The sequence below is a fragment of the Podarcis vaucheri genome, assembly GCF_965113315.1.
Source record: "Podarcis vaucheri genome assembly, chromosome: 4".
Lineage (NCBI taxonomy): Eukaryota > Metazoa > Chordata > Lepidosauria > Squamata > Lacertidae > Podarcis > Podarcis vaucheri.
In genome coordinates this window covers 7,724,179-7,744,689 of record NC_138762.1, presented here as the reverse complement: position 1 = coordinate 7,744,689, position 20,511 = coordinate 7,724,179, and the positions used below count along the sequence as shown (strand labels likewise).

The window sequence follows — 20,511 nt, the reverse complement described above, 5'->3', positions numbered from 1 at the left end:
GCGCAGCTATCCCAGAAGCCAGAACAGCAAGAGGGATTGCTGCTTTCACTGTGCAGTGATCCCTCTTGCTGTTCTGGCTTCTGAGATTCAGAATATTTTTTTTTTCTTGTTTTCCGCCTCCAAAAACTAGGTGCGTCGTGTGGTCTGGTGCGCCTTATAGAGCGAAAAATACGGTACTTGCACCTTGACATGCTTTCGAACTGCTAGGTTGGCAGGAGCAGGGACTGAGCAACAGGAGCTCACCCCGTCGCGGGGATTCGAACCGCCAACCTTCTGATCGGCAAGTCCTAGGATCTGTGGCTTAACCCACAGCGCCACCCGCGTCTCTTATCACTCTTTATTTAGAAGCATACAAAAACAGAAAAGAAAAACCTACGCTTGCAGCTTTCTGTCTCTAACAAAAACGAAACTAACATGCTCACATTCTCAGACGGACTGCTCTCAGCAGCCCCCAGAGAGCACAGATCAAAGGAAAATGCCCGGGTCATGTGGGCAATGCACCCAGTGAATAAGAACGCTTCCTGGAGTGTTAACTCTTAACTGTCCAGCACCACAACAGGGAGCAAGCTTGTTTTTCTGCTGCTCCAGAGGGGAGGACCTGAAGCAATGGCTTCAAGTTACAAGGAAGGAGATTTCGATTACCAGGAAGAACTTTCTGACAGTCAGAGCTGTTAGACAGTGGAACAGTCTCCCTCATGAGGTTCTGGACTCTCCTTCACTGGAAGTGTTTAGACAAAGCTTGGATGGTTGCGTGTCAGGGGTTCTGTAGCTGTGATTCCTGCACTGCAAAGGAGCTGGACTGGATTTATGGAAAATGCACCCAGAAGACAAAATGTATCAAGGAATTTACCGTATTTTTCGCCCTATAAGACGCACTTTTTCCCCTCCAAAAATGAAGGGGAAATGTGTATGCATCTTATGGGGCGAATGCAGGCTTTTGCTGAAGCCTGGAGAGCGAGAGGCATCGGTGCGCACCAACCCCTCTCACTCTCCAGGCTTCAGGAAGCTATCCGCAAGCCTTGCAAGCCATGCAGGAGTTCCTGCGGGCTCGCAAGGCTTGTGGGCAGCAGCCTGCAGCCCCACAAGCTCGGGGGATAGGGGGATGGCGGAGCGCTGCCACCCCGCTATTCCCCGACCTGATCTGGAGGCTGGCGGGGGGGAGAAGCAAGCTTGCTTCTCCCCCCCGCCAGCCCCACAAACTCAAGAGACAGTGGGGCAAGCTGTCCCTGAAGGGAGAAGAGGGAGACGGAGCGCTCCTTCTCCCTCTTCTAGCTTGGGGATGGCTGCGCAAACCTGGGGGGGGGGGAAATAAAAAAATTTCCCTTGATTTCCCCCCCAAAAAACTAGGTGCGTCCTATGGGCCGGTGCGTCCTATAGGGCGAAAAATACGGTAGTGGTCTGATACAGACTCCTTTCTGCCTCTGGTCCTTCCCCCTCCCTCGCTCTCAGGGCCAGATTTATGTATAAGTGAAACAAGCTATAGCTTAGGGGCCCACTCTCTTGCCCCCCCCCCAAAGATTTTAAAGGGGAAAAAACCTGGATGTACATTTCCAAAAAGGGCCGCCGATCAGAAGGTCGTCATGGGGAGAGCTCCTGTTGCTCGGTCCCTGCTCCTGCCCACCTAGCAGTTCGAAAGCACGTCAAAGTGCAAATAGATAAATAGGTACCGCTCTGGCGGGAAGGTAAACGGCGTTTCCGTGTGCTGCTCTGGTTCGCCAGAAGCGGCTTAGTCATGCTGGCCACATGACCCGGAAGCTGGACGCCGGCTCCCTCGGCCAGTAAAGCGAGATGAGCGCCGCAACCCCAGAGTCGGTCACGACTGGACCTAATGGTCAGGGGTCCCTTTAACTTAACCTTTACATTTCCAAAATATAATATAAAAAACAAATAAAATAAAACCTACACACAGCAGCAGTGTTTTGTGTTGTGTAGGCTTTTGAATTATGGTGCTGGAGGAGACTCTTGAGAGTCCCATGGACTGCAAGAAGATCAAACCTCTCCATTGCACCTCATGAGAAGAGAAGACTCCCTGGAAAAGACCCTGATGTTGGGAAAGATGGAGGGCACAAGGAGATGGGGACGACAGAGGATGAGATGGTGGGACAGTGTTCTCGAAGCTACCAGCATGAGTTTGCCAGCACTACCAGCAATGTGGGAGGCAGTGGAAGACAGGAGTGCCTCGCGTGCTTTGGTCCATGGGGTCACGAAGAGTCAGACATGAATAAACGACTAAACAACAAGCTCCTATGATGTAAGTCAGGCATAGACAAACTCGGCCCTCCAGATGTTTTGCGACTACAACTCCCATCATCCCTAGCTAACAGGACCAGTGGTCAGGGATGATGGAAGTTGTAGTCCCAAAAACATCTGGAGGGCTGAGTTTGCCTATGCCTGATGTAAGCAGTGGGTCCCGCCTGCTCGCCTGCTCCCTAAAATATCACCTAAAATATCCCACCCTCCTGCTTTATAAGGTTCTCATTCTTTGACCTTGCTATGGACCTCGGTTGGTGGCCGTGGAGGGGCCTGGTAGGAATTTTTCCACTTGGCAAATTGGCATGAGCCACTTGGTTTTTGCCTACCTTGTAGCAAATCGTCACAACTTTCTGGGTACTGGCAGTTTGACATTGGTATAGTTCTGTAGATGGAAGAGGGGAGGTAGCGCCATCACCTGCCCCACATATTGAAGGGTAGTCCGATAAAGGATTCGGAGGGGTGTGGCCCTGTCCGAAGCCTGGGGAGGTGAGGGCCTAAGGCACGCCCCCTATTGGTGACCCCGGGGGAGTTCCTAGTTGATGTGCATCAGCAGGACTCCCCCTACTGGTGCTTAACCCTTCCTGGACTTCAAGCGAATGGGCTGAAGTCGGATATAGTCAGTTAGGACCAATGTCTAAGCCAATACTGCTCATCACCTGTAACCAATAAAGTTGTGGCCTTTTTTAGCCCATTAACCGTAATAAGTGTGTCATGTGTCATTATTTCCACCTTGGGGGAGGGGCGGGAACTCGCCATGCAATACATCCAATCTGAAACCAAACCGTACCTGGAAATGCCCCTGAGGATTTAACCCGATACCTTCGTTAAAGTAGGTGTCTGGACTGAGCTATGGGTGCGCCTGATGAACATAGATAATTGTCTTGTACTAAGTCTGACCACCGATCCACCTAGCTTGAGTATCATCCATGCTAAAAACCAGGGGCACCAGGATTTCCCATGTGGACAGAGACTTGCTGCATAGGGTTCGGTTCTCAAGGGAGAAACGCGAGAGGAACTTGTTACCTGTCTGGTGGGAAGGAATGCTCCAGGAGGCTGGAGATGACCGTGTCCAAATGCTCGGTCCTGCCTGCCAGCAAGCCCACCAGCTTCATCACCAGCCTCCTTGCGCTGGGCTGGTGGATCAGGTCCAGGCGGCTGCAGATCCCATCCACAATGTCTGAGACCTGGAAGGGGAAAGGGGTTGGGAGGCAGGAGGGCAGGAAGGAAGAGGAGAAGGAGACGGGGAAGGAGGAAGAAGAAGGAGGAGATGGAGGAGGAGAAGGAGAGGGGGGAAGCGTAGGAAGGAGAAGGAGATGGAGGAGAAGGAGAGGGGGAAGGAAGAGGAGGAGATGGAGGAGGAGGAGGAGGAGATAGGGAAGGAGGAAGAAGAAGGAGATGGAGGAACGGGGAAGGAGGAGGAAGGAGGAGAAGGAGATGGGGAAGGAGGAAGAAGGAGATGGAGATTGGGAAGGTGGAGGAAGGAGGAGCAGGAGAGGGGGAAGGATGAAGGAGGAGGAGATGGAGAAGAAGAGGGGGAAGCAGGAGGAAGAAGGAGGAGGAGATGGAGGAGGGGGGGTTATGAAGAAGAGGAGGAGGAGGAGGACAAGGAGAGGGGGAAGGAGGAGAAGGAGATGGGGAAGGAGGAAGAAGAAGGAGATGGGGAAGGAGGGAGGAGATGAAGGAGAGGGGGAAGGAGGAAGAAGGAGGAGAAGGAGGAGAAGGAGATGGGGAAGGAGGGAGGAGATGAAGGAGAGGGGGAAGGAGGAAGAAGGAGGAGATGGGGAAGGAGGAAGGAGGAGATGGAGGAGAAAGAGAGGGGGAAGGAGGAGGAAGGAGGAGAAGGAGATGGGGAAGGAGGAAGGAGGAAGAAGGAAGAAGGAAGAATAATGAGATGGAGATAGGGAAGGAGGAGGAAGAAGGAGGAGGAGATGGAGGAGAAGGAGAGAGGGGAGGAGGAGGTGGGGAAAATGAAGAGGAGGAGGAGGAGGAGAAGGAGAAAACCTTCAGCCAGAGTCTTGAGTGATGGGCAGGTCTCTGTAGGTTGTAGTCACCTGGTGGAGAGGCTATTGTGAAGTTCAGAAAAGCTCAGCCCCACTGCAAGAAGTACTCAGGGGGGAGACACATTTTTTTAGGGGGCAATGTGCATTTGGCAAAGCGACGTAGGGCTGGTGCTGTTCCTGCGGTGGCGGCGGCAGTGAGGATTGGGCTGGTGCGGTGAGCTCCGTTCACCCTCCACGCCCCGGGCACCGGCAAGCAATGCTACGCCACTGCAAGGACTCCCCACCTGCCAAATCAGCATCCTCAGGATGCCCACCTGCTGCCTCAGACCTGCCCCACCTTCTCTATCTCGGCGCCACAGTGCCTCGCCATGCTGGCAAGAAGCCCCTCTGTGGTGGCGCAGCAATGGGTGGTGCACTGCACCGTCAAGCCGTCCAAAGCGGTCAGGATGAAGTCAGTCTTCTCTCTCGGGCTGAAGTAGACGCCAAAGACCTGGAGCACAAGGGGAGGGAGGGAGGAATGCTGTTGGCGTGTGGTTGGCTGGGGCGGGTTGTGCAGAGATGCCCCCGCTTTTTTCATTTTCTTAAAATAAATTCTATTCAGGTTTGTAGAGAGAAAAAAATGAAGCTTAATATCTTTACCCTTATTTTAAACCAAACCAAGACTTTTATCTAGATACCGTAAGGGCACAAAAAGGGCGGGGGGGGGGAGAGAACTAGAGAAAGAAAAAGACAGAAATTTTAAAAGAATAGGAAAGAGTTTAAAAGAGGAAAATAGAAAAATAAGACTCAGAAAATAAAGAATTTCTGATTCTTCATCTGTCCGCTATGTAAAAACAATATTCACTTCCAACAAAGCTAGCTGTTTTCTATAAACAAATACTAAAAATATCCTCAAATCCAGATATTGCTATTTCTTTTTCACGCAAAAAGTCTGTGAGAGGTTTCCATTCTTTAAGAAACGTTAGCAAGGACCTCTCCGATTAAACATGTCAATTTTGTCATCTCAGCTAAGAGGTGAGCCTTTCCCCCCCCCCATCCCGGATGGCCAGAACAGTGGGAAACATATGTAAAAAGGTGAAAAGCTTCTGGGGGATGATATATAATGAGATAAAAAAAATGTTGAAATATACATTTCTAAAGAAACCAGAAGCATTCTTTTTGGGCATTGTAGGGAGTGATATAAATAGAAAAGAATGTAAGCTCTTTTTATATGCAACAACGGCAGCAAGAACATTATTGGCCCAAAAATGGAAGCAAGAAGAATTACCAACGAAAGAAGAATGGAGGATGAAATGAATGGACTATGCAGAACTGGATCAACTAACAGGAAGGACTCGAAATTGGCGGGACCAGAAATTCACAGAAGACTGGAGTAAATTTACGGATTATTTGAAAAGTATTTGTGAAGATCAGACAACCCAATATTTGCAAGATGTTTTGTAAGGAGTATCATTGGAATTATTGCAAAAATGGATAAGGGGGAGAATGATTCGCTAAGATATTTAAAGGTAATATAAATTTAAGAAATGCATAAGAAGTGGTTAAAATGGTGGATCATCAGAGGTGCTGATGGAAGTCCAAAAAATTGTATAAGTGACAAAGTTTTGTGGTACGATTTATAATTTACCGTATTTTTCGTCCCATAGGACGCACCTAGTTTTTTGGGGGGGAAATAAAGGAAATTTCCCCCCCTTTATTTCCCCCCCAAAAGCAGGTTGGGGAAACTGAACCAGGTCAAGGAACAGCGGGATGGCGGCGCTGCGCCTCCCTGCTGTCCCCCGAGCTTGTGGGGCTGACCGATGTCTGCCCGGCATGAGGGGCGCTCTGCTTCAGGGCGCCCCTTGCGCCAGGAGGCAGGCTGCTATCCGCAGCGTGGGGAGCCCTGCGGGGAACTCCTGCAAGGCTCCCCACGCTGCGGATGTCTGCCCGGCGTGAGGGGCGCTCTGCTTCAGGGCGCCCCTCGCGCTGGGCGGCAGGCTGCTATCCGCAGCCTAGACATCCCTGCGGGACCTCCCGCAGGGCTGCCTAGGCTGCGGATGTGTTCCCGAAGCGCCGGGCACTCTGCTTTCCGGACGCCCGATGCTCCGGGAAGCAGGCTGCTATCCGCAGCCTAGACAGCCCTGCAGGACCTCCCACAGGGCTGCCTAGGCTGCGGATGTCTGCCTGAAGCCTGGAGAGCGAGAGGGGTCGGTGCGCACCGACCCCTCTCGCTCTCCAAGCTTCAGCAAAAGCCTGCATTCGCCCCATAGGACGCACCCAGATTTCCCCTTCATTTTTGGAGGGGAAAAGGTGTGTCCTATAGGGCGAAAAATACGCTATATGTTAAAATTAATAAAAATTATTATATATAAAAAAAGAAAGGTGGGAAACTTAATATCCCAACCTGAAAGTAACCAAGGGGATTCATGGAGCCACAGATATTGTAGTGAGCAATATCCAAGCATAAATTTGTCCACCCCCCCAGTTGTGTCCTTCTATTTACCTCTGCAACTCTGGAGGGGTTTTTGAGGAACACGGACGGATTCCAAGATTCCAAGAACTCCTTGTGCTTCCGCTTGATGGCTTCCGTGTGGACGTTCTTCTCATCCAGCCTCGCAACTGACACACCCCGGAAATTTTAAAAAACAAGAACACACCCGTCAGTTCCAGGGCAGCGTTGTGTAGTGGCTAGAGCACCGGGCAAGGGTGCAAATCCCTGCTTAGCCATGAAGCTCGCTGGGTGAGAGTTGCTGCCTTCTCAACCTAACCCACCTCCCAAGGTTGTTGTGAGGGGCAAATGGGGAGGAATAAAATCACGAGGAAAGGTGCGGCATAATTGTAATAAATATGATATAAGGAGATGAACATTTCTATACACAATGGGGACCTAGCTGTTGGGCATGTTAATTAGGTGCACAAATTTAGGTACAGTGGTGCCTCGCAAGACGAAAAGAATCCGTTCTGTGATTCTCTTCGTCTAGCGGTTTTTTCGTCTTGCGAAACAAGCCCATTGAAGGATTAGCGGATTAGCGCTATTAGCGGCTTTTAGCGGCTTATCTGCTGATCGGATCAGCTGATAAGCGGCTTAGCGGCTTAGAAAAGGGGGGGAAGGGGAAAAAACTAGCAGGAACTCGCAAGACATTGTCGTCTTGCGAAGCAAGCCCATAGGAAATTCGTTTTGCGAAGCACCTCCAAAACAGAAAACTCTTTCGTCTAACGAGTTTTCCGTCTTGCGAGGCATTCGTCTTGCAGGGCACCACTGTAAAGGTACCCCTGACCAACAGGTCCAGTCGTGACCGACTCTGGGGTTGCGCACTCATCTCTCTCAAGAGGCAGGGAGCCGGTGATTGTTCGAAGACAGCTTCTGGGTCACGTGGCCAGCGTGACTAAGATGCAGCTGGCAAGCCAGCACCAGCGCAGCACACGAAAATGCCGTTTACCTTCCCACTGGAGAGCGGTACCTATTTATCTACTCGCACTTTGAGGTGCTTTCGAACTGCTAGGTGGGCAGGAGCAGGGACCGAGCAACGGGAGCTCACCCCGTCGCGGGGATTCGAACCGCCGACCTTTCAATCAGCAAGTCCTAGGCTCTGTGGTTTAACCCACAAGATACTGGGAAGCTATACTAATCTCACATTTATTTATTTTGAGGACTTATAAGCCGTTTGATCAGAAAAGCTGTCCAGGTAAAGTCCGCACTCCAGTATACGTGAGACCAACGTGATTAAAAACAAATGTACAAATGAATAATTGTGCTAGAAACATTCTTGTTTAGGCAAACCTACCCAGATGCTTCAAAAGCCGGGGTGAATTTTAAGCTGCCTTTAGTATTTTTAACTTTTTGTGTGTTTTAAGGTATTGCGATTTTTCTTGCTTTTTAAAAAATATTTTTGTAATCTTATTGAATGGAATCAGTAAGTAAATATAGCAATGAAATAAACAACTACACAGCTTTCCAAAGACATCTTGTGTCAGGAAGTTTTTAATGCCTGATGCTTTGTTGTGTTTTTGTGTAATCAGTTGGAAGCCGCCCAGAGTGGCTGCTTGCAGATGGGTGGGGAATAATAATAATAATAATAATAATAATAATAATAATAATAATATGATGATGATGATGATAGATGGTGGTGTGATGATAATAACATTATTATTATTATTACTATTATTATTATTATTATTATTATTATTATTATTATCACCATCGCCATCTTCTTCTTCTTATCATCACCATCTATTTATTATTATTATTATTATTATTATTATTATTATTATTATTATTATTACCATCGCCATCTTCTTCTTCTTATCATCACCATCTTATTATTATTATTATTATTATTATTATTATTATTATTATTATTTTCTGCCCTTCATCTGTAGATCTCAGGTTGGTTCACAACATAAAAACACAATATAAAAAACACAATAAAAATAAGAACAAAAACAAACCAATAATCCCCCCCTCTCGCCGGTGTCTGATATCCTTCCCAGAGGTTCTGAGCTGGCCACCCTATGGCCATTGGTTCACCCTGCCTCATGGGTGAGCCGGCCCTGGGATGAAAGGGAAAAGGAAGGCGGATGTGTTGCCTGCAATGATTGGCAGCCATTCTCCAAGATTTCAGGCAGGAGTTGGCAGGGACTGAACCTGGGACCTTCCGCTTGCGAGACAGAGGCTCTGCCGCTGAGCTACGCCCCCCCTCGCACTCTGCACATGCTCAAGGATGGCTTCGCCGCCCGTTTCTTACTTTTCTGGCCAAGCACGATCGCCAGGAGGAGGTGGACGCTCTTGGCTGCCTTGGAACTGATGGACTTGACGGCGTCTCCGCAGCAGATCCCCAGGACCGCGACGAGGTGGCCCAGCCGGGAGAATTTGGACAGCGTCTGGTGGAGGAAAGGGGGAAAAGGGGGCACAGCAGTGCTTTTTTTTAAAAAAAAAATTATTGGAAATTTTATTTACAACATAACATAACCCCCCCACCCCCCAATACAGAAATCCACCCTCATTAAACGTGAACATAACATACAATACAGTGGTGCCTCGCAAGACGAAAAGAACCCGTTCTGTGATACTCTTTGTCTAGCGGTTTTTTTGTCTTGCGAAGCAAGCCCATTGACGGATTAGCGGATTAACGCTATTAGCGCTATTAGTGGCTTTTAGCGGCTTATCGGCTTATCGGATCAGCTGATAAGCGGCTTAGAAAAAGGGGGAGGGGAAAAAACCCGCAAGAACTCACAAGACATTTTCGTCTTGCGAAGCAAGCCCATAGGAGATTCTTTTTGCGAAGCACCTCCAAAACGGAAAACTCTTTCGTCTAGCGAGTTTTCCGTCTTGCGAGGCATTCGTCTTGCGGGGCACCACTGTAAGCATAGCATACAACAATACAAACCACCAAATAAAAGACTTCCTTTATCCTGTATCTGGCCTCCTTATTTACTTCTTATAAGCTGTTTCCTTTATGAATAATTATTAAGATTTTTCTAATTATAACTTAAATATCCACAAAGTCTCCTGCAGACATTAATCAAAACAAGTCCGGGTATGTATTTTAGGGCACTGTTTTGTGAAGTGTTCTCTGCATTTCCCCCAAAGCGTTTTTGAAACGCTTGTCTAGTGTGATCTCTCATTGCCTCTCTTAATCTAGCCAGTTCAATTTACTCTAACATTTTGCCGTGCCATTCCTTTTTTGTTGGCACAGTTTCTTTTTTCCAGTTTTTAGCAATTAGGATCCTTGCTGCTCCTGTGGCATAGAGGAATATTTTCTGATCTTCTCTTGCTACACCTGTGTGTTGGTATCTGAAGAAGTGTGCATGCACACGAAAGCTCATACCAAGAACTAACTTAGTTGGTCTTTAAGGTGCTACTGGAAGGAATTTTTTTATTTTGACTATGGCAGACCAACACGGCTACCTATCTGTAACTACAGCTGTGTCTGTTATCCCTAGTAGAAAAGCTTCTGTATTTTTCATACAGTTATACTTCAACATTTTTTTAAGTTCATCATATACTGTGTTCCAGAACCTTTTGATTTTTTCCATAGGTCCACCAAACATGTATAAGTGTCCCCTCTGTTTTACCACACCTCCAGCACAGATTTGTTTTCGTCTTCTACATATTAGCTATTTTGGTAGGTATTAAGTACCATCTAAAGGACTCGGGTGGCGCTGTGGGTTAAACCACAGAGCCTAGGGCTTGCAGATCAGAAGGTCGGTGGTTAAATCCCTGCGACAGGGTGAGCTCCCGTTGCTCGGTCCCTGCTCTTGCCAACCTAGCAGTTCGAAAGCATGTCAAAGTGCAAGTAGATAAATAGGTACCTCTCCAGCGGGAAGGTAAACAGTGTTTCCATGCGCTGCTCTGGTTCACCAGAAGCGGCTTAGTCATGCTGGCCACTGTATGCCTGCTCCCTTGGCCAATAAAGCGAGATGAGCGCCGCAACCCCAGAGTTGTTCATGACTGGACCTAATGGTCAGGGGTCCCTTCACCTTTAAGTACCATCTATAAAACATCTTGATTAGGTTTTCCCTCAGTACTTCACAGGCAGTAAATTTCCAGTTCTTTTTCCCTAGTTCTTCCCACGCTATTAAAGGGGGCACAGCAGTGCTGATAACAAGGAACAAGTCTCAGGAAGCACCATGAGTTCAAAAAAGCGTTTGGGACTTTAGAGCAGGCACCCCCAAACTCAGCCCTCCAGATGTTTTGGGACCACAACTCCCATCATCCCTGACCACTGGTCCTGTCAGCTAGGGATGATGGGAGTTGTAGTCCCAAAACATCTGGAGGGCCGAGTTTGAGGGTGCCTGCTTAAGAGGAAAGTTTGCTGGCTAGCTCAGTTGGTTATTTCACAGTCTACTCACATCCAGCTGTAATTTGCTGGCCACAAAGTTGAGCAGCGACGCACTGGTCCAGATAGCCCTCTCTCGCAGGTCGGCCTCCGAGGACTGTAGCCAAGGAGCCATCAGCTGTTGAAGAGGGGAAACGCAACAGAGAGAGAAAATTCTGCAGCCATCTGGTCTATTCACCTGTCTTCCCGAAGTACCAGAAATTGCAGAGCACTCTAGCGTCAGTGTCCATGAGAAACATGTAACATACATTTTGAATGGGGGCCCATAAAAATTATCTAGGTGGAGCAGACACTGCATATACAGTGGACACGTGGGTTGTGATTCGGTGCTTCTGTGCATGCGCAAAGCGCGATTTAGCACTTCTCCGCATGCGTGACCGCCAAAACCCGGAAGTAGCGGTGCTTCCGGGTATCAGCGGTCCATAACCTGAAAAAACGCAACCTGAAGCATCTGTAACCCAAGGTATGACTGTATAAAATATATAGAGGTTGAGCAGGAACTCCCACTTAGCCAGCAACCAAACCCATGGGCAGTAAGATGGAATCCTGACAGTCTGAAGATACTGTCCATGGAGGCGCAGGTCAATTCTGTGTCCAGGGCAGCTGTTTATCAGCTCCATCTGGTACACAGGCTGAGACCCTCCCTGCCCGCAGACAGTCTCACCAGAGTGGTGCATGCTCTAGTTATCTCCCGCTTGGACTACTGCAATGTGCTGTACGTGGGGCTGCCTTTGAAGGTGACCCAGAAACTGCAACTAATCCAGAATGTGGCAGCTAGACTGGTGACTAGGAGCGGCCGCCAAGACCATATAACACTGATCCTGAAAGACCTACATTGGCTCCCAGTATGTTTCCGAGCACAATTCAAAGTGTTGGTGCTAACCTTGAAAACCCTAAACAGCCTTGGCCCAGTATACCCGAAAGAGCATCTCCACCCCCATCATCCAGCCCGGAAATTGAGCTCCAGCTCCAAGGGCCTTCTGGCGGTTTCCTCCCTGTGAGAAGTGAGGTTACAGCGAACCAGGCAGAGGGCCTTCTCGGTGGTGGCGCCCGCCCTGTGGAACGCCCTCCCGCCAGATGTCAAAGAAATAAACAACTATCTGACTTTTAGAAGAAATCTGAAGGCAGCCCTGTTTAGGGAAGTTTTTAATGTTTGATGTTTTGTTCTGTTTTTAGCCTGTGGGGGCCGTCCAGAGTGGCTGGGGAAACCCAGCCAGATGGGCGGGGTATAAATAATAAATTATTATTATTACTCCTTTCCTCTTACCTGCAAGATCCTCTCCAGCTCCGAAGGAATTGGGTTCTCCACCATCAGCTGCTGGAGCATCTCACTGAAGGTCTGGTATGTTCTGATGAAGAGGTTCTGGAGGAGGGGGTAGGAATGTTGAAGGAGACCAGTTTCACCAAGGGCCCAGGAAAGGATGACCTTGGAAACTAGGAGAGCTAAATGCCCTGCCTAGATTACTGCTCAGGACCACAAGGGTCATCTAGTCCAACTCCGTCCCTGCAATGCAGGAATCTTTTGCCCAAGGTGCGGCTTGAACCCATGACCGATGAGATGAAGAGTTTCATACTCTACTGGCTGAGCTGGAAGTGTGGATTAGTTCCTTGTCAGGATCCAAGCCACAAACATCTCACTGGAGCAGTGTGGGAACAGAGATGATAGATAGATAGATAGATAGATAGATAGATAGATAGATAGATCTGTAACATTACAATTCGTGAACATTCAATGAAGCCGAACATTGGAAGATTCAGGAAAGACAAAAGCACTTCTTCATGCAGCGTACATAATGCCTGAATAGCTCATTTGGTTACCAACACAGTGCTGAGAACGCCAAGGTTGCAGGTTCGATCTCTGTATGGGACAGCTGCATATTCCTGCCTTGCAGGGGGTTGGACTAGATGACCCTTGGACCCCTTCCAATTCTACAATTCTATGATTCTATGATGGCTGGGCTGGTGAGCTCCAGGATCTGGGGGGATTCCCATACATGAAACCCCTTCTTTATATCACGGCTGGATAAAATGTCCACTAAACCAGGGTGGCTAAGCAATGTTGTTGGACTGCAGCTCCCATCATCCCTAGCCAGCACGTCCACTGGTCAAGGATGATGGGAACTGGAGTCCAACAATATCTGAAGTGCCACAGGTTAGTTATGCCTGCTGCAAAACCATCAGATTGCATTTCTTGGTACAGATATGATGTGCAGATATATTTCCTATTCTACTTAATTCAAGAGGGTTCTGGAAGCTTCTCTGTGTGAAAGAAACAAGCAGAAGGTACCATCATGATGTTTGGATTATACCTTCCGAGAAGCTGAGTGCAGCGGGATTAAACTGGTTCTGTTATCTCTTTCTGACAAGGTCATGCTGGCTATAAAAGTCAGGCCAGAAGGAGCCAGGGTTTCACTTTCTCTTTCTATCTCTCTTTCTGGTGTGGTGTTCTGTACACAGTATGCTTAGCGTTAAGGTTTAGTCTTGTTGTAAGTTACTCTGCGGGACGCGGGTGGCACTGTGGGTAAAACCACAGAGCCTAGGACTTGCTGATCAGAAGGTCGGCGGTTCGAATCCCCGCGACGTGGTGAGCTCCCGTTGCTCGGTCCCTGCTCCTGCCAACCTAGCAGTTCGAAAGCACAACAAAGTGCAAGTTAGATAAATAGGTACCACTCCAGGGGGGAGGTAAACAGCGTTTCCGTGTGCTGCTCTGGTTTGCCAGAAGCGGCTTAGTCATGCTGTCCACATGACCCAGAAGCTGTATGCCGGCTCCCTGTGCCAATAAAGCGAGATGAGTGCCGCAACCCCAGAGTTGGTCACGACTGGACCTAATGGTCAGGGGTCCCTTTACCTTTAAGTTACTCTGCAATTCTATGATTTTATGATAGTTGAACTATGTGACTCGCTGCCATAGGCTACAGGAGGGAAGAAGGCTCTTTTGCTTGCAGGATCCCCATTGAAGCATCTGGTTGGCGGCTGAGACGACAGGATCCTGGACTAGGTGGGCCATTGGCCTGATCCAGCAGCCTCTCCTTATGTTCTAAGCCAGAGAGGAAGACAAAACTACCTTTGCGTACTGGGCATTGGCAGAATTGGCCGTTCCTTCCTCTTGTCCCGCCTTCAGGGGCGACAGGGCAAAGACGCTCTTGAAAAAGGTGCGGAGCAATATCCCCTTCTTGTAGGACCCCATCGCTTTTGTGACGTTCGCCTTGCTGGTGGAAGAAACGGGAGTCAGAGAATGGCATTTTGCCAGCTGGGGATGATGCGAGATGGAGTCTGAAAATTCTGGTGGGCGTCTGGCTGGGGAATGACTCACTCGTGTTACTTTTAAGATTTCAACCCAGCCTTTTGACCTATGATCTCACGGATTGACCCTTTTGTTTTTCTGCAAATCTGTAATTTTAGGGCAATAATACAGAAAGACCTACCTTGGCTCCCAGTACATTTCTGAGCACAATTCAAAGTGTTGGTGCTGACCTTTAAAGCCCTAAACGGCCTCGGTCCTGTATACCTGAAGGAGCGTCTCCACCCCCATCATTCTGCCCGGACGCTGAGGTCCAGCTCCGGGGGCCTTTTCCTCCCTGCAAGAAGTAAGGTTGCAGGGAACCAGGCAGAGGGCCTTCTCGGTGGTGGCTCCTGCCCTGTGGAACGCCCTCCCATCCGATGTCAAGGAAATAAACAACTATCTGACTTTTAGAAGACATCTGAAGACAGCCCTTCTTAGGGAAGTTTTTAATGTACGATGTTTTACTGTGTTTTTAGTGTTCTGTTGGGAGCCGCCTAGTGTGACTGGGGTATAAATAATAAATTATTATTATTATAGAAACAATAAAGGATTGCAACTGATTAGTTAGTTAGTTAGCATACATAGTTGCTGGACTTTTATTCCAGCCAGAAGTCACCAGAAGTCAATTCTGGCACCTCTCAGGTTGGCGCCATTGCCATTATAAGACAACAAGGGAAGTGTTTGTGATGAGTTCTGGCATCCATTTTTTCCCTAGAAAAAGGAACTGCAGAGTCCTGAGCAACAGGGTAACACAGAAGGACATTAAAAGATCTCATCTACCATTAAAAGCCCAAGAGAGCAGGACGGGCAGTGCCTGGTGCTCAAAGGATGGTAGAGATATATAGCTGTCAACGTTTTCCTTTTTTTAAGGGAAATTCCCTTATTCCGAATAGGATTCCTCGCAAGAAAAGGGAAAAGTTGACAGCTATGTAGAGATGGGACCAAGCAAATTTCTCAGCGGAGAGTTTTCCATCTTTTGGGTGCCACCAAGGAGAAGGCCCTCTTCTCCAGCAGCTTCCTGCTAGACCTCAGAAGGCAGGGAAATTAGAAGACAGGTCTCAGAAGAACATATTTACTGAGGGATAGGTTCGAGTGGAAGAAAACGACCCTTTAGATAGTGCTGGGCCTAGCCTTCACCAATGTGGCAGCCTACAAATGTTTTGGACTACAATTCCCATGATCCCTGGCCATTGGCTATGACTGCTGGGGCTGATAGGAGTTGGAGGCCCAATGATATCTAGAGGGCGCCATGTTATATCTCCTCCTAATCTATGAGGCACCACTTCATTTGAAACCCTTGGCCACAAGTGTAAAACAGATTCCTTTTGCACAGCGGAAAGCTTCAACGCAGTTGCCGCGGCGGGTCAGGAGTTAGAAGTCAACCCAGGAAGTGAGCTAAGGAATTGAATCTACCTCAAGTCAATAACGGTGGCCATAGCATGAAGACAGACGACGCTGGATTCTGGAAAGTCTCTCTTAATCATCTCCTGTAAACGAGAAGTGGGATATCCTCAGTGAATGAGGCAGAAATCCTGCAAAACTCATCAACAATGAGGTGAGTGTCCGCCTGACCACAAGATTGGAAACAGGAGGAACCTTAACTCCAGTTAAGGTACAAGGAGGACTCTGCATGTACAGGGAAAAAGCAAGGGTTGAGTAAATATTTTCAAGAGTGGGGTCAGATTGAAAACAGGCAAACAAGCAAATAGAGAAACTCACTGTTAAGACTCCCACAACATCGGAGGTAAAGTTATCCATAAAAAAATCAGTCATGTTGCTCCAGTTGATTGTCTTGCTGAGGATGGATAAGAACCTGAAAAAACTTTTCTTCATGACATCTTCCTAAAGGAAATTGGGTGTGTGTGTGAGAGAAGTATTTATTATTATTATGGATTTATTGCAGATCTACCCCCGCCTTTTTTCTTCTGCTCTTTTAAGCCCCACAACAACCCTGTGAGGCCCCAAGGTCATATACCCAGTGAGCTTCATGGCCCAGTGGGGATTCGAACCCTGGTCTCCCACGTCCTAGTCCAACACTAACCACTACACTACACTGGCTCTCTCTGTCTGTGCCCATGGAGGAGAAAGTAGACAGTGTATAAAGATGGGGGATCTTTTGGATCCAGAATGGGGGTCAGATGGGGAGCCCCCTGGAGGCGGGACTGGATGCTTAGGCTGGCAGTTGATAACCCTACATTGCGGTTTCCAGAGAGAGAGAAGGAGCGTCTCCACCTCCATCATTCAGTCTGAGGTCCAACTCCAAGGGCCTTCTGGCAGTTCCCTCCCTGCGAGAAGCGAGGTTACAGGCAAGCAGGCACAGGGCCTTCTTGGTGGTGGCGCCCGCCCTGTGGAACGCCCTCATCATCAGATGTCAAGGAAATAAACAACTACCTGACTTTTAGAAGACATCTGAAGGCAGCCCTGCTTAGGGAAGTTTGTAATGTTTGGTGTTTTGTCGCTTTTTAAATTATTGTTATGGGTGTTCTGTTGGGAACCGCCCAGAGTGGCTGGGGAAACCCAGCCAGATGGGCGGGGTATAAATAATCGAATTTTGTTATTATATTATTATTATTGATATCCCACCTTTTCCCCAGTCCAGGACTCAAAGCAGCTTACACAAATTAAAAGGACAGAGGTAAAATACACACAGCTAAGAACATATAAAAGATAATGGTTAAAAAGTAAAAAGGGAACCCCAGGGTCATCCAGTCCATCCCCGTGCAATTCTGGAATCTCAGCTAAAGCATCCATGACAGCCATCCAAACTCTGCTTGAAAACAAGGAAGGAGAGCCCATCATGTCCTGAGGGAGTCCGTTCTACTCCCTCCAGCCTTCTGCCTCCCCTGGACATCTTGGAGCCTGGGCGGGCACGTATGGGACAGTACGGTTCCTCAGATAGCCTGTTCCTAAGTCATGCCCCCATACCTCTTTTTTACTGTTGAAGTAATCTATGGTGCTCCTCCAGGAGTTCAAGAGGAGCTCAGGCTGCTGAGCAGAACCAGGGTTCTCGCTTTCTTCCCAGATGGTTGCCATAGCAGAGAGATCAGGGACTAAAAGCGCCGGGGAAGAAGAGAGAAAGGAGAAATCAATTACAGTGGTACCTCGGGTTACAGATGCTCCAGGTTGCATTTTTTCGGGTTGCGGACCGCCGGAAGCCGGAAGTACAGTGGTACCTTGGGTTACATGCGCTTCAGGTTACAGACTCCGCTGACCCAGAAATAGTACCTCGGGTTAAGAACTTTGCTTCAGGATGAGAACAGAAATCGTGCTCAGGCAGTGCGGCAGCAGCAGGAGGCCCCATTAGGTAAAGTGGTGAGGCATCTGATCAAGGCCTGTATTTTAAAATGAGCTTAAAAATATATATTTGCAAATGTTTGTATGTTTCATGCCAGGCATAAAGCAGCTGGCTAAGTACTTTGGCAGCTGTTTATCCTGCTGAACAGGGGCCCCCTGATTTATAGCAGGAGACAAGTTTCTCAAAGTTGTAAAAGGGAATTACAGGCTGGGAGCAAAGGTTACATTGACCCTACAAATTACAGAATACAATCAAACTGCAAAAACACTAATTAAGAGTTGGTAAATAGTAAGATTTATTGTTTATTAGAAAAGAATACCATGTGCCTCCCATTAGACTCAAGTCATATTTTCCTAAGGTTAAAGGGCAAGAGCTAATGGGGAAAGCAGCTGGGGAAAGGGGGGTGTAAACTAAAGAGGCTGCTTTTGAAGCTGTTTACTGAGTTCCTTTTCTTCTAAAAAGCTATCTATGTTAATGTGTGAGATTTGTTGGCTTAAATGTAATGATGCAAAGGATTTAGAAAGTAAGAAATGTTAGATTCTTATGTTAGATCCTTATTTCATTGATGGTGTGTGAGAATGTGAACCCAAGATCTCGGTTACCATGAGCCATCTGTTTTAGCCATCTGTTTTGGAGTGAAGGGGCAATAGGGCAATAGGGCAAAAGGTGATCTGGTAATTAAGGTGCCTGGTCGAGGCAAATATAAGATGTATGGCTACTTGTCTGCCATTTATGGATAGAAGGAAATATAGCTCTTTGTCTCCCATAAATGGTAATAGGAAATGGGTGTATCTTTTATGATTGGTTCTAGCAAACAGCCAATAGGAATTTCAACCAAGCTGATTGGACAGAGGCAGCCAAAGGAGGAGCAAGGGGGCTGGGCTGAGGAAATATAAGTGCTGGCCATCAGGGCTGGAGTGGGCAGAGCTTTGGTAACCATATACCACTGTGTCTCTCATTTATTTGTCTGACAAATAAATTATTATTTTAATTTCTCTATTGCTGCGTTGAATATTTCATTCCAGCTAAGCGTTAACCACAAGCAGGGTGCTACAGTGGTGCTTCAGGTTAAGAACAGTTTCAGGTTAAGAACGGGCCTCCGGAACGAATTGAGTTCTTAACCCGAGGTACCACTGTACCGGAACAGGTTACTTCTGGGTTTCGGCGGTCGCACATGCGCAGAAGCACTAAATCGCGCTTGGCGCAGAATTGAAACCCGTGCATGCGCAGATGCGCCACTGAGGGTTGTGGACGCTGAGGGTTGCGAACGTGCATCCCGCTTTGATCACGTTCGCAACTGTACTCTCCTAATGGGGATTCAGGGTCCCTTGAGGAATAAGGATCTAACAGCTTTCTCCAGAGGTAGTTTGCCTGTAGCAGGGGTGGGCCAAATGCGGGGGCCAAATTCAGCCTGCTTGGCCCCTCTCCCTGGCCTGCAGGACTTTCTCCAGACCACCCACCCCTTCTCTCTAGGTCACCTGCCCTGGATGGAAAATAGAGGGGAGTGAAATCAGCCTATGCTGCAAAGCTAAGCATCATGTTCACTGCCCCGCCCACTTTTGCCTCTGGCCCCGCCCACCAATGGCAAGTGGCCCCCAGAAGGGAGGGCAGCCCTCAGTCCGCAAAAGATCTCCCAGCCTTGGCCTGCAGGATCCATGAAGGCTTTCCTCAACTTCTGTGCATGCATGTGATATAGAATTAAGAATTTGGGGTGCTGGCTGATGAAGCGTGTGAGGAGGTCTGAGCAGTGCCGGATTTACATATAAGCTAAACAAGTTATAGCTTAGGGCCCCACTCTCCTGGGGGCCTCCAAAAAATTTAAAAGGGGAAAAAACTGGATGTACATTTCCAAAATATAAGATAAAAAACAAATTACTTTGATAAAATACATATTTATCAAATACGTTTGATAAAATACCTATTAGGTCCATAAATTACCATATAGCATATATTCAACACCAAAAACAGCGACAATTTGTTGTGGACAAAGGACAGGTGGACATATATAAAGGGCTCCATTACCTTCAGTAGCTTAGGGCCTCATCAAACCTAAATCCAGCCCTGGGTCTGAGTTGCACTGAGCTGGTTGCTACAGCTCAGACCACATGGCTCTTACAAGCCACACTTGAATTCCTATACCAGTAATTTGGGAACTCTCACTGAGGCAAGGAAGAAGGGCTACCCCTATGCTATCCACATAATCAGTTATCAGTAATCAATATATTCATTTATATGCTCACACATAATCAGGGCTTACAGTATTTTTTAATCCCTCTTGAATCAAAGGGAAGCTGTGCCTTAGCTATCTGCATACCGCTTGAAACAGCAAAATTACGAGCCGACCTTTCCCCTACAAACATCCGTGTCCCCTGGACAAGGGGAAGACGTGAATCAGAGATACTGGTACAAAATCCCCTCAGATACAGGCTAAATTAATCCACAGAACAGGAAGAGCAAAACCACAAAATCTCCAAAACTCCCTGTCCTGTCATAACTAGGGGAGAGGTTAGACAGAGCGTCACTGCAAGCAGCGGAAAGCAGAACTAGAACTCTGTGCTTGACCAGGAGCTGGAAGCATGGCAAGAAGCTCGCTAATTGGCTAATTTTCGCTGGCGATATCGTGACTGCCTCATGGTTGTCTCATGATCTATGATTTGCTGTGATCTGCTCAGGTATAAAGACCTCTGGATTTCTGTCAATCGGGGTCCCAGTTCCTTTTGGAAGAGATTCCAAACTGGGTCCTTATTGCCTGGCAATAAACTTCACCTTCTTATTCTCCATAGCTGTGTCTGCCTGATCCTTATTAACGACAAGCGAGTACCTGCTTACGTTCACGTGCTTCATCACCACTGTAACTAAGCC

General features: G+C 47.8%; 1 protein-coding gene across 2 annotated transcripts in view; it reads right to left on the bottom strand.

Moving 5' to 3' along the window:
* The window catches only part of LOC309530298 (maestro heat-like repeat-containing protein family member 7), a 51,467-nt gene that overhangs the window by 27,995 nt on the left and 2,961 nt on the right, over nt 1–20,511 (bottom strand). Inside the window, exons 3-12 of one of the 2 annotated variants that reach the window (XM_082219082.1) lie at nt 17,280–17,404; nt 16,074–16,196; nt 15,768–15,841; nt 14,136–14,280; nt 12,339–12,434; nt 11,085–11,189; nt 8,978–9,113; nt 6,736–6,851; nt 4,591–4,743; nt 3,277–3,437 (exon numbers count right to left, since the gene is read on the bottom strand). In XM_082219082.1, the coding sequence (XP_082075208.1) occupies nt 3,277–3,437; nt 4,591–4,743; nt 6,736–6,851; nt 8,978–9,113; nt 11,085–11,189; nt 12,339–12,434; nt 14,136–14,280; nt 15,768–15,841; nt 16,074–16,196; nt 17,280–17,404 (1,234 nt within the window). Of the gene's footprint in view, nt 1–3,276; nt 3,438–4,590; nt 4,744–6,735; nt 6,852–8,977; nt 9,114–11,084; nt 11,190–12,338; nt 12,435–14,135; nt 14,281–15,767; nt 15,842–16,073; nt 16,197–17,279; nt 17,405–20,511 lie in introns of those variants that run through there. The other variant, XM_082219083.1, reaches the window with a different exon arrangement.